General features: G+C 40.5%; 1 protein-coding gene across 1 annotated transcript in view; it reads left to right on the top strand.

Moving 5' to 3' along the window:
* slit2 (slit homolog 2) overlaps nucleotides 1–11719 on the top strand; it is a 77881-nt gene extending 66162 nt beyond the window's left edge. The window contains exons 23-34 of the mRNA XM_083909631.1: nucleotides 946–1109; nucleotides 2594–2718; nucleotides 2818–2915; nucleotides 3935–4074; nucleotides 6480–6573; nucleotides 6686–6823; nucleotides 7257–7497; nucleotides 8151–8281; nucleotides 8379–8533; nucleotides 8631–8988; nucleotides 9716–9930; nucleotides 10922–11719. Of these exons, the coding sequence (XP_083765757.1) occupies nucleotides 946–1109; nucleotides 2594–2718; nucleotides 2818–2915; nucleotides 3935–4074; nucleotides 6480–6573; nucleotides 6686–6823; nucleotides 7257–7497; nucleotides 8151–8281; nucleotides 8379–8533; nucleotides 8631–8988; nucleotides 9716–9930; nucleotides 10922–11178 (2116 nt within the window). The 3' untranslated portion in view covers nucleotides 11179–11719. The remainder of the gene's footprint in view (nucleotides 1–945; nucleotides 1110–2593; nucleotides 2719–2817; nucleotides 2916–3934; nucleotides 4075–6479; nucleotides 6574–6685; nucleotides 6824–7256; nucleotides 7498–8150; nucleotides 8282–8378; nucleotides 8534–8630; nucleotides 8989–9715; nucleotides 9931–10921) is intronic.
* The last annotated feature ends 2642 nt before the right edge of the window (nucleotides 11720–14361 follow it).

Raw genomic sequence — 14361 nt, 5'->3', positions numbered from 1 at the left:
AGAGAGAGAGAGATAGTGTTACTTGCTGATGGGAATAACAGTGAGGGAGTGTCTGTGTCTGCTCAGTAGTGCTCACCAGGATCAGCACCATGGATAGTGCTTTTGACAGTACATCTACTGATATACTCTGCAGACCAGAGAAGATTAGTCTATTACTTTACAACCCTGTCACTGGCTCTATTTTCCCTTTTTTTGACCTCTGTAATAGGCCAGTTAGGGACACTTCAATGATTGAGCATTTATTTCAAATGGCTGGACAGATGGATGCCGTTAAAAAGAAGAAGTTTCATCTCTGCAAAGATGTCCACAAAGAATCCGAGCTGCAATTTGTCACGGCTCAAAGTGGCAGGTGAGGATGTGAGGAAGCAGGCTGGGGGTTTCTGCAGGGATCTGAAATGACAGGGCAGTTAGTGGACAACTAAAGAGAGGACGAAAAAAACACATTGATACAGTGGATAATGTCAAGTTTAGTCAAATCATAGCAGCTAATCTTAGCAGCATGTTGCTATGAAACCATCGCAGATGAGTGTTAGGCTTTGAAGGGTTGCTTTGCTACACCTGCACGAGTTTGACTGGTAATTAGGATGGTAGCCAAGAAGCTAATGAATCTCCGTGGAGCATGAACGAGTCAGCGGACGCCAAAAAAAAAGCTGATGTAAGTGTGACTTTTGGGCTCTGCCTGATTGAACACAAATTGGTTACCTTTAAAAAAAAGAGGAAAAGAAAAAGCTGCCGAGTTATAACATGTCACAATTGATTAAAAGTGTGTAAAGCTGTCAGAATCAGATGTCACCAGTTATTCTAATCACACTGTACTTACGCGTACAACACCAGTACTTAGTGACACGTGTTCCTTTCTTGGCTCTGTTCTCCGCTCTGAAACATAACAGTGATTCTGAGGTTAAAATGCCTCTGTGCTCACTCTCCTGTCCCTCTGACTGACAGAGCTCTGGGCGCCAACCCTCTGTACTGCGACTGCCACATGCAGTGGCTGTCAGACTGGGTCAAAAGCGGCTACAAGGAGCCAGGCATAGCCCGCTGTGCCGGACCTGGAGACATGACGGACAAACTGCTGCTCACCACGCCTTCCAAGAAGTTCACCTGCACAGGTAAAGGACAGCAGTGATGCGTTAGGGTCATAATAATAGGGTAATAATCATGACGTGTCTGGTGAGTTTTTATTGATGCTGTCAGGGTGACGTTACCTGTCGCTTCCCATGAAGACAAAATAATATGAATATGTCATGTTAGACATATCTTGTATTTACTGTGTCTTTTATTTCATTTTTATTTGTTATTTTTTTCTGGTTATATGGTATTTTTTTAACTATATGATTTCCAATATCAAAGAAGGACAAATGTAAACTTCAAGCCTGGACCACAGCACGTCCACAAGTAAAAATAATAATAGAATTAAGTCAATGAATCAGCGATTTAACAAACAAAAAGCTGAACTCTAAAATGTCTTTTATCTCCAATCTCATGTGGTTGGTTGGACTGTATAAAGATATTAGAAGGACATATCCAGTTTATCATTATTGTCCATAAACTATAGCTTTAAGCAGACTAACTAATTTATTTAACCTTGTTTTATTACTTGTGACCATGTATGGAATAATTCCTTGAGGGTTATACTGTATATAGTATGTCTATGTCTAATAGTATGTGCTTTTCAGTGGAAACTAATAAATGTCTTGGACTTAATTAATTCACATTAAGTTTATATATATATATATATATATATATATATATATATATATATATTTATTTATTTATTTACTGCTGTTACTCTTGAGCTGATTATTTTAGCATTTCCCATGAACACGTGACTAAAACACCTATTTCTGACCTTGACTAAACTGACACACTGTAGACGTCCTGGGGCCTTGTGGTTTTCTGGTGCCAGGTAAAGTAACTGCTCTTCCTCCTCTTCAGTCTCTCCTGACTGACTCTCCCCAGCCCAGTTTTCCTTCTCTTCTGAACCCTGATCCGCTGAAACCACTCTGCTCCTTATGTTCTCACCGGCGTTGTGTGTCCCAAGTGTTCAATGTTGATGTTTCGATGGGGGGGGGATATGTCTCCTCTGTACATGACATGGTCATGCTATTTTTTCCAATTAACATATACATAACTTAAAGCTGCAGTGCGTACCTTTTTGTTGAGCTTTTTCCATGTCTGATCATATTTTTGGTGGCTTGAACATGCATGGAAACAAAACCCCAAAACCTGAAAAACATTTGTATTCTGTGGCTCAACAGCACCCCCTAATGTTTGGTCTTGACTGAACAGACACAATGTTAATCACTGTGTCCTTCATCTGAAAACAGGCTCTGTGAAGTAATACTATCAGTCCTGACTGAGGGATATGATTTGATATAATAATATAATATAACACACATTTGTTAAAAAGTTATGAAATAAGTTATATAAAATTTTTTGCACTGCAGTTTTAACATATAGCATAAATTATATTGAAATGATGCTAGATGTAACAATGTTATTTAGTATTCTGGTCATGTACAGTCATTTAAGTGTGTACACACCTGTCAGATACAGATTATATCATGTATGTGTGTGTGTTTCCTTCACACAGGTCCAGTGGATATGAGTATCCAGGCCAAGTGCGAGCCCTGCCTCTCCAGCCCCTGCAAGAACGACGGCACCTGTTCCAATGACCCTGTGCACTACTACCGCTGCACCTGCCCTTATGGATTTAAGGTAATACGAAGTGAAAATATCTTGAAGAAAATTGATGCACAAAAGGACCGGCTGTTGAGGTTTGTGTGTCTGAACGCGTGTGTTTGTGTGTGTACTCAGGGCCAAAACTGCGAGGAGCCCATTCACGCGTGCATCAGTAACCCGTGTCAGAGTGGTGGAACGTGCCACCTGAAGGAAGGAGAAAACAGCAACTTTTGGTGAGAAGGAGGATTTCTTTTTGTGGGTTTTTACACTTTGGTGTGTGTGCGTGTCATGAGAAGCAAAGTCTAAAATTGTTTAAACCAAACCTGAAGAAGAGGTGTATGACTTTATTTTCATATTCATATTTATTAAATTACTAACTTCACTTTGGTTCATATGTAAAATTGTCTGTAAAACGTGAACGGGAACGTTTAAGGAAAGTTAGGCTCTTACCGAAACCTCTAAACCTTAGTTTTTGGTTTGCTTTTAACTAACCTTAGGGGAACGTTCTTTGAACGTTGTGTGTTACGGAAGTATAGGGAATGTAAAAATGTCCGTTGTGTTGCAAAACTAACTAAACCATCATAGTAATGTAGTTAACACTTAAGAACTGTTAAATAAGATCAAAATTCTTTCAACAGTTTAACAGAAAATATTATTCACATGTAAATAAAAATATAAATAAACAAAAATACGAGGCAATAGAAACCAGTCGATATCAGAGGGCATAGCTCACCTCATTAATGGTGCTGCACCTTTTAATGACTGATGGGAAAGAATTAACGGGAGGTAAATTGCTCACTGGACCAGTTATGTCTCCAGTCTGCCTCTGCCCTGCTGTGAGAATCACCTTCTCTTCATTAGGCTGCTTAGTTTTAACAGGCGGGTAGCTAATGTCTGTCTGCTCCCTCCAAGCAGATCTGAACCACCCACACGGACAATTAGAACAACCCAAGATCACAGCTCATCCTGCTTCTCTCTGTCTCTTCTATTACTTCTTCATTTCATTTCCCTCCCTGTATTCCCATCTTCTTCTCCTTCTCTGGGCACAGAGGTGAAATCTTCTGCATGAAAAGCTGTCATTGACTCTATAATGAGATATTAGTCCACTTGAGTCTGTGGCGCATAAGAGCTCTTTATTAAACTCATAATATACAGCTCTGTATGTGGGTGAGTGTCTCTGAGCTTGTACTGTGTGTGTGTGTAGAAGTAATAGATTTGATGCACGCTCACATGAACTCTGTGGTATTCTCAGGTGTGTGTGTCCAGAGGGCTTCGAAGGCGACGCGTGCGAGATCAACGTCGACGACTGCGAAGATAACGACTGCGAGAACAACTCCACGTGCGTGGACGGAATCAACAACTACACGTGCATGTGCTCGCCGGAATACACAGGTAACACGCGTTTAACGACGCACAGAATCATGTCGCAACCCTATACTATTTATGTCATTTTGTGTGGTTCTAAAGTCTAAAAAAAACACATTTAAAGGTGCATTCTAAATACTAAAAATTAAAGTTAGAGGTGTTGTTGCCAGGGAAATGAAGCAGTGGCAATAGAGGTATAGAATGTATCCAAATTTGGCCCTGAATACAAAAGGGTGGGGATTTGTAGGGTTATTTTTTCTTTTCCCCCCCAGAGAAATAGCAGTAAATTGACAACCTGTGACATAAATACAACTTTAAACAGTTTTGACAATACTCGTGCAAGATTGTTTCCATCTTTTGTTTTATACCGCTGCCTTATTGTTTTCTGCATCACTGACTTTATTATTATTATTATAAGGAACAATTCAAACAAAGATATTTTCATAAGGTTCAAAACATAGACTTGTCTTCCAGGGACACATATAGAGACAAATAACCATCCACTCTCACACGCACAGAGTGAGTCGATTTAAATTGTCCAATTGACCTAATCTGCATGTTTTTGGACTTATTGGTCGTAAATACCTGCGCACGACCTCTAATTACGTTTCTGCCTACACACAGATGAAGAATAAATCTTTTTTAACGTGAATAAACAGCCAGACAGATCATATTTTATGTCTTAACTGGTGTGTTGCTACTTGTTTGTCTGCTTTTTCACTGTGCTAATCACCTCTGACGGCTAACCTTTGTGGCGCTGTGTGTCTCTCTCTGTGTCTCGCTGTGTTTTCTGCTTTCTATCATATGTCGTCTGTGTTTTGTTTTTGGGTTTTTTTCCGTGGTTGCAGCTGCTACCAATGAGGTGGAGAGAGGTTAGTCGGTCTGTTCTTCACCCTGTCTCTACTGTCCTTGCGTCCTTTCCTTTCCTTCCTTCATTTTCTGTGCTTTATCCGTGCTCCCTAGAAATGCGATAACGCCACAGATTTAACATCCTGTATGCAGCTACGCTCCATGTTTGCAGTGCATGTCCTTGATGTTCAAATGCTCTCGCATATCTGTGGTTTCCCTGCTTGTTGCTTACTGTATACATGTCATACTTGAGTATGGTGTAGTATATTTTGCAGGTAAACAATTTGGTTTGGAGGATTTTTCTGTTGGAGACGAAACAACAGCAAAAATCAACCACAGTGTCCACTTTTATCATCGTGGAGTAACATGCATTATTGGAAAATGAGTAAATTGGAATAAGAAATAAGACATCCCTACTCAAAGGTGTGGTAAACAGGATATTGCACTAAGGAAATCAAGTTATTTAAGTGACAACAACACTCATTTGCCTAATCAGACCTATAACGGGAGTCTTTTCTTACAGAGAGACAGTTACTTCGACATCTGCAGCGATTGCATGATATGCTGCAGAGAAAATTATATAAAATAACGTGTCATCATCGGCAGAGTGTTTCTCTGCCATGCTTGAATCAGGGTTATTATAGTGAACGAAAACTAAGTCTAAAACGAAATAAAAACTACAATGAACAAAGCAAAACGAACTAAAACTAAACTGAATTGTAGATAAATTTACCTCCTTCTTCGTTTCCCCACAACTTCATTCTGTAATACAGACCATTGAAGTTTTACTTTTGATTTACCTGCAGGTTTTAAAGAATTAAATTAAAGGATTTGATAATCCACATTTGGTGTCACACATTCTTTCATCCTTTACAGCGTCTACAAGTCAAGGCTTTCTCTTAATACCTGAAAATCTAAGGACTAAGACTAAACTGAAACTACTACATCATTTTTTGAATGAACTAAAACTAAACTGAAATAAAAAAGCAAACTACAAAACTAAACACAAATAAAAACCAATGAATCAAGTGCAGCTAAAGCCATAATCCCCAACACAAGACACAAGAGGTCCGGAGCATAAAAACACACAAACGCATGTTCCATTCATTTCTCAGGCATTCTCATCTCATTGATCATGTACTTATTCCCAGAGTAGACTCGACTCGACTCACGCTGTCACGAGTATTGGTTTATTCCCCGATGCCTCGTCACTTCTTTAGCGGGGGAGTTCAGAGTTTCAGCAAACGTTGGTAATACTCTCAGGAAATATCGTCGGGAATATGAAATTCCCAGAGATGGGATCATTTATCAGGCCGTTGCATTGTTCCTGGCCAACGGAGAGTCATCCATCATCAGAGTGCACACACACACACACACACACACATTTCTGTACATGCAGCACAAACAGTTCTGTGTTCACGTTGGGAAACTCAACTGAGATGCATAAGCAAGAAATAAGCTGCTGTAAGGGAGTTGGATCATGGTGAAATTATCGCTGAAAGAATGCATACTTTAGTACTTTGGAGGAGAAAGTGTTTGGAGGATTTGTTTATGTGTTTTATTTTCGCTCTGTGTGTTTCTAGGCGAGCTGTGTGAAGAGAAACTGGATTTCTGTGCTCCGGAGCTGAACCCATGTCAGCATGACTCAAAGTGCATTTTGACCCCACAGGGATACAAGTACGAGATCTAAACAGTCAATACTCATACTAAAAATATGAATTTAAGATATTTGTACACCGTTAAAAGCAGCCTCCCTCGACTTCATCCTGTGTGTGTGTGTGCATTGCAGGTGCGAGTGCACTCCAGGTTACATAGGCGAGCACTGCGAGCTGGACTTTGACGACTGCACAGACAACAAGTGTCAAAACGGAGGCCAGTGCGTCGACGCCATCAACGGATACACCTGCATCTGCCCTGATGGATACAGGTGAGGCGGTTCTCTAAGAAATCACACATAATATTCAATCATATCAAAGTGTTTTGTGGAAAAACACAGCTCTCACTTGTATAATCTCTATGGTGTGTATTTACAGTGTATTGTGTCCCCCTTGTGTTCAGTGTCAGCTATTGCAATGTACACTATTTTCTTTTATTGAGATACAGGACAAATTTCATGGTTTGAGAATTGAGGCTAGTGTAAAAAGTAATTATTTGCTCATCACATGATGCAGAATGATGCTAGCAGATGTATGACAGGTGTCTAACTGGGGCTTTGGGGGCGGGGGGGGAGAAATAAAGCGTTTAATTTGGTGATAACCCACAATTTCCACTCACCCTGACGACCAAGTTACAACCAAATCAAATGATCATACGAACTCCATTTTCAGGAAATAACACCATGTGTGAATTTTGTGTCCCAGTGGCTTATTCTGCGAGTTCTCCCCCCCGATGGTCCTCCCTCGCACCAGCCCCTGCGACAACCACGAGTGCCTAAACGGGGCGCAGTGCGTCACTGTGGGAGCAGACCCCCGCTGCCAGTGTCTCCATGGCTACGAGGGCGAGCACTGCGAGACGCTCGTCAGCGTCAACTTTGTCAATCGCGAGTCCTACCTGCAGCTGCCCTCCAGCCTTTTGTCTCCGCAGACCAACATCAGCCTACAGGTGCAGTATTTCATTGTCATGTCACTTCATAGGCTCACATTTTAACACTAAACACTTTTACATCACTAAATTACTTATTGTACAGCAAACGACAGCCAGATAGTGCGATATTTCAATCAGGTATAAACAAAATACTGAGCTAAAAGAGAGTATTGCATCTAGATGCTTCATTTTCCTATAGACTACCACTCAAATGGAGTTCTTTTTGCAACCAACAGTTCACTACATTCTTACTTACTGATTATGTAATAATATGTATATATGTGTGTGTATGTGTACATGTATGTATATATGTATACATGCATGTATGTGTATGTATATATGTATACATGCATGTATGTACATATATATATACATATATGTGTATACATATATGTACATATATATGTGTGTACATATATGTATATACATATATATATATACATAATATGTATATATATATGTACATATATATGTATCCCTTTTATTGTCCTGTACCATTGTTCTATCATAACAGATCTATTAGTAATAATAATGATAATTATTAAAAAAAGGTCTAATTTATTCCTCTGACTCAAATGAGCAATAACTGAAAAACTGTCGAAGGACATGAATATTTCCTTCACCACAGTAAATAACATCATTTACACACTGATCTGCTGCTGTGTCTTCAGATTGCTACAGACGAGGACAGCGGCGTGTTGTTGTATAAAGGCGACAACGATCACATCGCCATGGAGCTGTACAGGGGCCGCCTCAGGGTCAGCTATGACACGGGCTCCTACCCTCCTTCTGCTATTTACAGGTACACATTAAGACAACGCCGGCACTGCAGTCGACGACACGTTCATGATGGATGACACAAACTGAACCTCCCCGTCCTCTATCTCTCTTTCTCTCAGTGTGGAGACAGTGAATGATGGCAGTTTTCATGCGGTGGAGCTGGTCGCATCGGATCAAACTCTGTCCCTCTCTATTGACGGCGGGCCGCCAAAATCCATCAACTCCATCAGCAAACAATCCACACTCAACATAGAGTCCCCACTTTACCTAGGAGGTAAGCATCCAATGTGTAAATACTATGTAATTTTTCAATTTGCTGTTCCACTACATGGTTAATTTTATAACTTCCTTTATTCCTTATCTTCCATTAGGGATGCCAGAGCGCGCCCCGTCGTCTGGCGGTCTCTCAGCTCTGCAGCACAGCTCGGGCGGACGCAACGGCACCAGCTTCCACGGCTGCCTCCGCAACCTGTACATCAACGGGAAGCTCCAGGACCTGGGGGCAGGGCTGGGGCCGGCAGCAGCTCCAGGCTCGGGGACGGCACAGAGCACCACCAGACAGTGGCTGGGTCACGGGGTGGAGCCAGGCTGTCAGCCGTGCCAGAGAGGAGCCTGCGTCCAAGGCGACTGCCATGAAACGGGCCAACGTGGCTTCACCTGCACCTGCCACCCGGGCTGGACGGGAGCGCTGTGTGACCAGCAGGTCAACAACCCCTGTGACGGCAATAAGTGAGTGTTATTTTTGTGTTTGTATGGCTTTAAGAACAGAGTGCAAATACATCTTTATCGTCTCCCACCTATCATCCGTCAGCCAATGGTGTCTATAAACAAACAATGCAGAAATATAGCAGCGAGGCTCCTCACAAACACTAGTCATAGATCATTATTATTTATTAGACAATTTGACAGGGACAGCTGTCAGCTTTGTGGCTGCGCCAGAGTTAGCTATGACCTAATTTTCATCAGTTGTCAGCCAAATAAAACACATTAACAAAACAACACAACATGTTAAACATCATAAAAACTATAATAACAACAACAACACAAGCTAATCGCTCACTAATGTCATTTGATATTTTCCTCCAAAAGGTTGTTGTAATGACTTCTAAAGACCTTTGTAAATGTTTGTACTTTAAGTACCTTAAAGGGATATTTTAGAAGTGAAAGTATAAAAAAAAAGTGAGGAGTTAAGATTGAGCCATGGTAGCTCAGTGGTATGGCAAGTTGTCTTTCAACTGGAAGGTTGTGTGTTCAATTCCTGGCTCTGCTAGTCGGTATCCAGTATGTGTCCTTGAGCAAGACACTTAACCCCATGTTGAAGCGTGTGAATGGCAAAACTGTAGTTTTTTTAAAGCAGCTCATCAAGACGAGACTAGAAAATACAGACCATTACCAAGTCTAGGACTAAACGTTGGTGGAAATATAAATAACTTGCATCACTACCTCCGTTCACCAGGTGCATCCACGGCACGTGCCTTCCAATCAACTCCTACTCTTACTCGTGCCGCTGCCAGCCGGGTTTCGCCGGCGTTCTCTGCGACGCGCAGGACCAGGACGCAGCTAATCCCTGCAGTCTGTCTCGATGCAAACATGGCAAATGCAGAGTCTCCGGCCTGGGTAAAGCGTACTGCGAGTGCAACAGTGGATATACGGGAGAGGCTTGCGACAGAGGTGAGGAAACACGTGGTAAATATTTGTGCACAACTTAACTTCCTCTTCAAATAATCTATTCTATTGTTGATTTCTGCTATAATAATATAAAGTGATCTCCTACAGCTTGTGTGCCTAACTGTGTTTCCTGTTTCTGCATTAACACTTCTAACCCTGTTGCTTTTCTAACTCAGCATCCCCTGAGCCTCCTGTTAATCCCACACGTGGGGTTACACAGGTGAGATTACCTGCTCACATTTTACTGTCTCTGTCTCCTTTTTCCTGATTTGTCTTCTTCTTTCCTGTTTCTTTCCAGTGCATCCCAGAAATAATAAAAAACAACTCACTGTCTGTGTTTCACCTTGTTTTCACCTCATGTAAGATGTACACTACCGTTCAAAAGTTTGGGCTCACTTAGAAATGTCCTTATTTGTGAAGGAAAAGTCCTTTTTTTTCAATGAATATAACATTAAATGAATCAGAAATACACTCTATACATTGTTAATGTGGTAAACGACTATTCTAGCTGCAAACGTCTGGTTTTTAATGGAATATGTACATAGGTGTATAGAGGCCCATTTCCACTGTTCTAATGGTACATTGTGTTTGCTATGAGAAGGCTATTGGATTATTTTATTGGATTAGAAAACCCTTGGAGCGATGATGTTAGCACAGCTGAAAACATCATCATTATCTCTAATCTTGTCAATGTCTTGACTATATTTTCTTTATTTTGCAACTCTTTTGACGAATAAAAGTGTGACTTTTAATGGAAAACACCAAAAAATTGTATAGGTGACCCCAAACTTATGAACGGTAGTGTATCTGAAGTGATTCTTCTTGGTTTTTCTTCAAAAATATCCCTATTTGGGATTTGATAAAGTTAGAAAAGCACATTTGAATATTGACCATACTGTTTCCACCATCTACATAACTTGAGTTCTTCAGAACATCAGTAAAAAAAAAATGTGGATAATGAAGAATCTTTCTCTCTTGTCACTCGTGGCTGCAGAGATGGCCTGCCGAGGCGAACGGATCCGAGATGTCTACCAGAGACAGCAAGGCTACGCGGCGTGCCAAACCCAGGAGAAGGTCTCCCGCCTAGAGTGCCGGGGCAGCTGCGCGGGGGGAGCAGACGGACAAGGCACCTGCTGCACCCCCCTCCGCAGCAAACGCAGGAAATATACCTTCCAGTGCACTGATGGTTCTTCTTTTGTCCAGGAAGTGGAGAAAGTGGTCAAGTGTGGCTGTACAAAGTGTTCGTCATAGAGAAAGAAAGACAATATCCTTGGCTGATTTCCTCCTCCTCCTACCCAGATATTATTCTGTGTTCCTGCCCGCCTTACTTGATCCTCGTCCCCGGCTGCCCAAGGTCCCTATTCCTCACCAACCCTATTTTTTAAACCCCTTAAAAAATAAAAGAATAAAAAAAAAGAAATAAAAAGAAAGCGAGAGAGAGAAATATCAAAAAAAAAAAAAAAAAAGGTTTCTTTTCGTGTCAGTGCTGGACTGATGATTGATGCTTCCTCAATGGGGATGTTGAATTGTATTGTAAGTACAAAACAGACTTATTTTTTATTATGAAGTGGAGAAAAAAAGATAAAAACAACAAAAAAACAACAACAAACAAACAAAGCAAAACACAAGTTGACTTTTTCCTCACACCTCCTTTTTGTTGGTCACGATGACTCCAACGGTGTGCCACACTGTCTCTTCCCTGGAGGACTGAACGGTCACTTCCTGCTTCCTGTCCGTGAGTTGCGTGTGTTTTAGGAGTAACCTTAACTGGTAGTACCACAGACTCACCACAGGGAGGAGCTGCATTATGGCATGGGGAGAAGGGGGGGGGGGGCGGGCAGTGATTCAAACCCCCCTTTTCAACACCAGAAAACCACCTCACCACCTGTAGTGTGCAGTTTCCCCCTCCTGAACCCTCTGAGACTGTGTGCACGCCCCCCAGATACACAGCTGTGCTCAAACGTGTGGTGTTTTCTACAGCTACTGAACAACACACACACTACACAACACACACACATTTGCATATGGTCTCACCTGTAGAGGCACGTTACCTGCCAGGTCGAATATACTACTCTCCGTTTATCCACCTCCCCCAAGTCATAAATGACAAGTATTTATTGTATCATAAATACCTGTACTTATTCAGTAGATCCCCATGTATCAATCTGATTCTTTTAATATATATTAATTTATATTTGTCCTTATTTTTGTATTAAAAAGACATAAACTGTCGAGATAGCTGAACTAACAAGATGGTGTCCTTTATTTTGGTTGAAGAGAAGTCGTGTGTTTTTTTGGATCGCTGAAACTATTGTGCTTGCCAGAGACCGTAGTTACATTTTAATCTGCAAATGTGACGTGAAGACATTGTATATTTTTGTCGCCTTTCCTGAGAGTTTGTACTGTGCCATTGCCAGAAGGTCTTTATATTAGAGTATAAATGTATAGATAATTTCCCTACCTATGTATTTCACACACAGATCTCGTGAGTAGCATTGACCCTAGAGGATTCTTAGAACTGTTTTTACCTTTTTAACAAATTTATGCTTTAAGAATACTGTGACTTTTTTCTAAATGAAACTACTTTGTTAGCCCCTTGGTCTCCAATGTTAACATGTTGCTGCTAAGTTTTTGTACCGTAGACTTGGATCCTGATCTGTATGTCATATAGAACTTCCTGCTCCTACTGTACAGGGGCACATTGTGTAACAGATAAATATGTTCCCCACCTCTACACATGTGCATTGTGCTTTATATTCCCCTCCCCTTCTCCGTCCCCAGACTAATGTCAGTTCCCTGACTGATGTTTGTTTATTAAACACAATATTTACCTCACAATTTTCACCTTTGCCTTATTTGTCACGTAAAGTCTGACATTATTTCCAGTGATACAAGAAGAACAATAATCCAGAATTATAAGAAGAATAATCCAGTCCAGAAGGGTTTTATCTCCTGTACGGACCACAAAAACATGAGTGAGTCCAGAGTCCCAAATATAAGTATTAAAATGTAGTTAAAAAGTTGATTTTGCATAATGTTTATTGGCAGCCAAATGTTAGTCTGCCCTCTAGTGGACAGAACAAATATATTTTCACCTGGATAAACTTCTGTCACAGCAGAGTTTAGGCCAAATCTTTTTTTAACTTGTGATATGGAGTTTTTATTTAGTTAATGAGACACATTTACTGTTTGCCCATGATTAAGAAATTGTATAAAATCATTGGTGAGGGGGGGGGGACTTTTATTATAAACCAATATTACAATAAGTATAGTATGTTGTTATGTTTATAAGCATATATGCTGTTTTGGGACAGTAGAAAACTGCATTAAATAATCTATAAACTTGAAGACTTGTCTTCAGTAGAAATGATGAAGACTGGTCAGATGGGAAATGCTGCAGTAATCCAAATTGCCCACTAGGTGTCAGTATTTTATTAGCCCACACTCCCACATGCACATGTTCTCAGCAGATATTTGACATAACATGAGCTGCTCGTCTGATATTGTTTTTAGAACAATGTGAAATAACTTTTATAACTTTTTTTGCACATTCATTCTTAATAGTTTTGGTTTTGTGTGAAAAACGTGTGCAGTGAATAATCTCCCACCTTTGCTCTTCTTTCTTTCTTTCTTTCTTTCTTTCTTTCTTTCTTTCTTTCTTTCTTTCTTTCTTTCTTTCTTTCTTTCTTTCTTTCTTTCTTTAAATGGCATAGACTGCTTATTGTTGTTGTGACTGCAAGCCAGTTCTAGATCTGGGACAATAAAATAAAATAAAGGTAGGGCATAAACCAGGGGTCATAAACTGAGCCATTTCAAAATAAAAGTCATGGAATATGTACCTATTTACATATTCCATGATTTTATTTTTTATTTTTATTTTTTTTAAAGGGCTAAAAGCTTCAGAATACAACGCATAGTAAATTCATTTAAATGTTATAATTCGAAATAGCTCATAATTTGACTATAGTCAAATTATTCCAAGGAGAATGTTATTGCATTTACAATGTGAAAAAACAACAATAACAAAAAACAATATATTTTTATATATATATATTTTTTAAATGTGTATGGTCTCATTGGCATCTATTCGGATCAATCCAGTTTTTGCTGGATGAATGAAATAAAAAAAAATAAAAAATGACGGAGTGGCGTTTGCTTCCGGTGCAGCGTCCCTCGTTTCCCCCTGTCGGAGAGCAGCGGCATCTGACTGGGAGGGAGGGAGGAGAAGAAGGAGAAACAAGCGGAGAAAGAACGGAGGGGAGGAGTAAAGAAACGACTGGAGCTCTGCGCGGAGGACGTGAACACACCGGAGAGGAGGTGAGTGATGTGGTATGTCGAGAATTTGAGGACTGTTACCGTTCCGCTACCGCCACAGTCCGTAAATGACCGGGAACGTGAATAACTTTCCCATATTTTGTGTCGCGCGACGCGGTG

This window comes from Microchirus variegatus (assembly GCF_963457635.1).
Source record: "Microchirus variegatus genome assembly, chromosome: 23".
Lineage (NCBI taxonomy): Eukaryota > Metazoa > Chordata > Actinopteri > Pleuronectiformes > Soleidae > Microchirus > Microchirus variegatus.
This window is presented reverse-complemented; position numbering and strand designations above follow the sequence as displayed.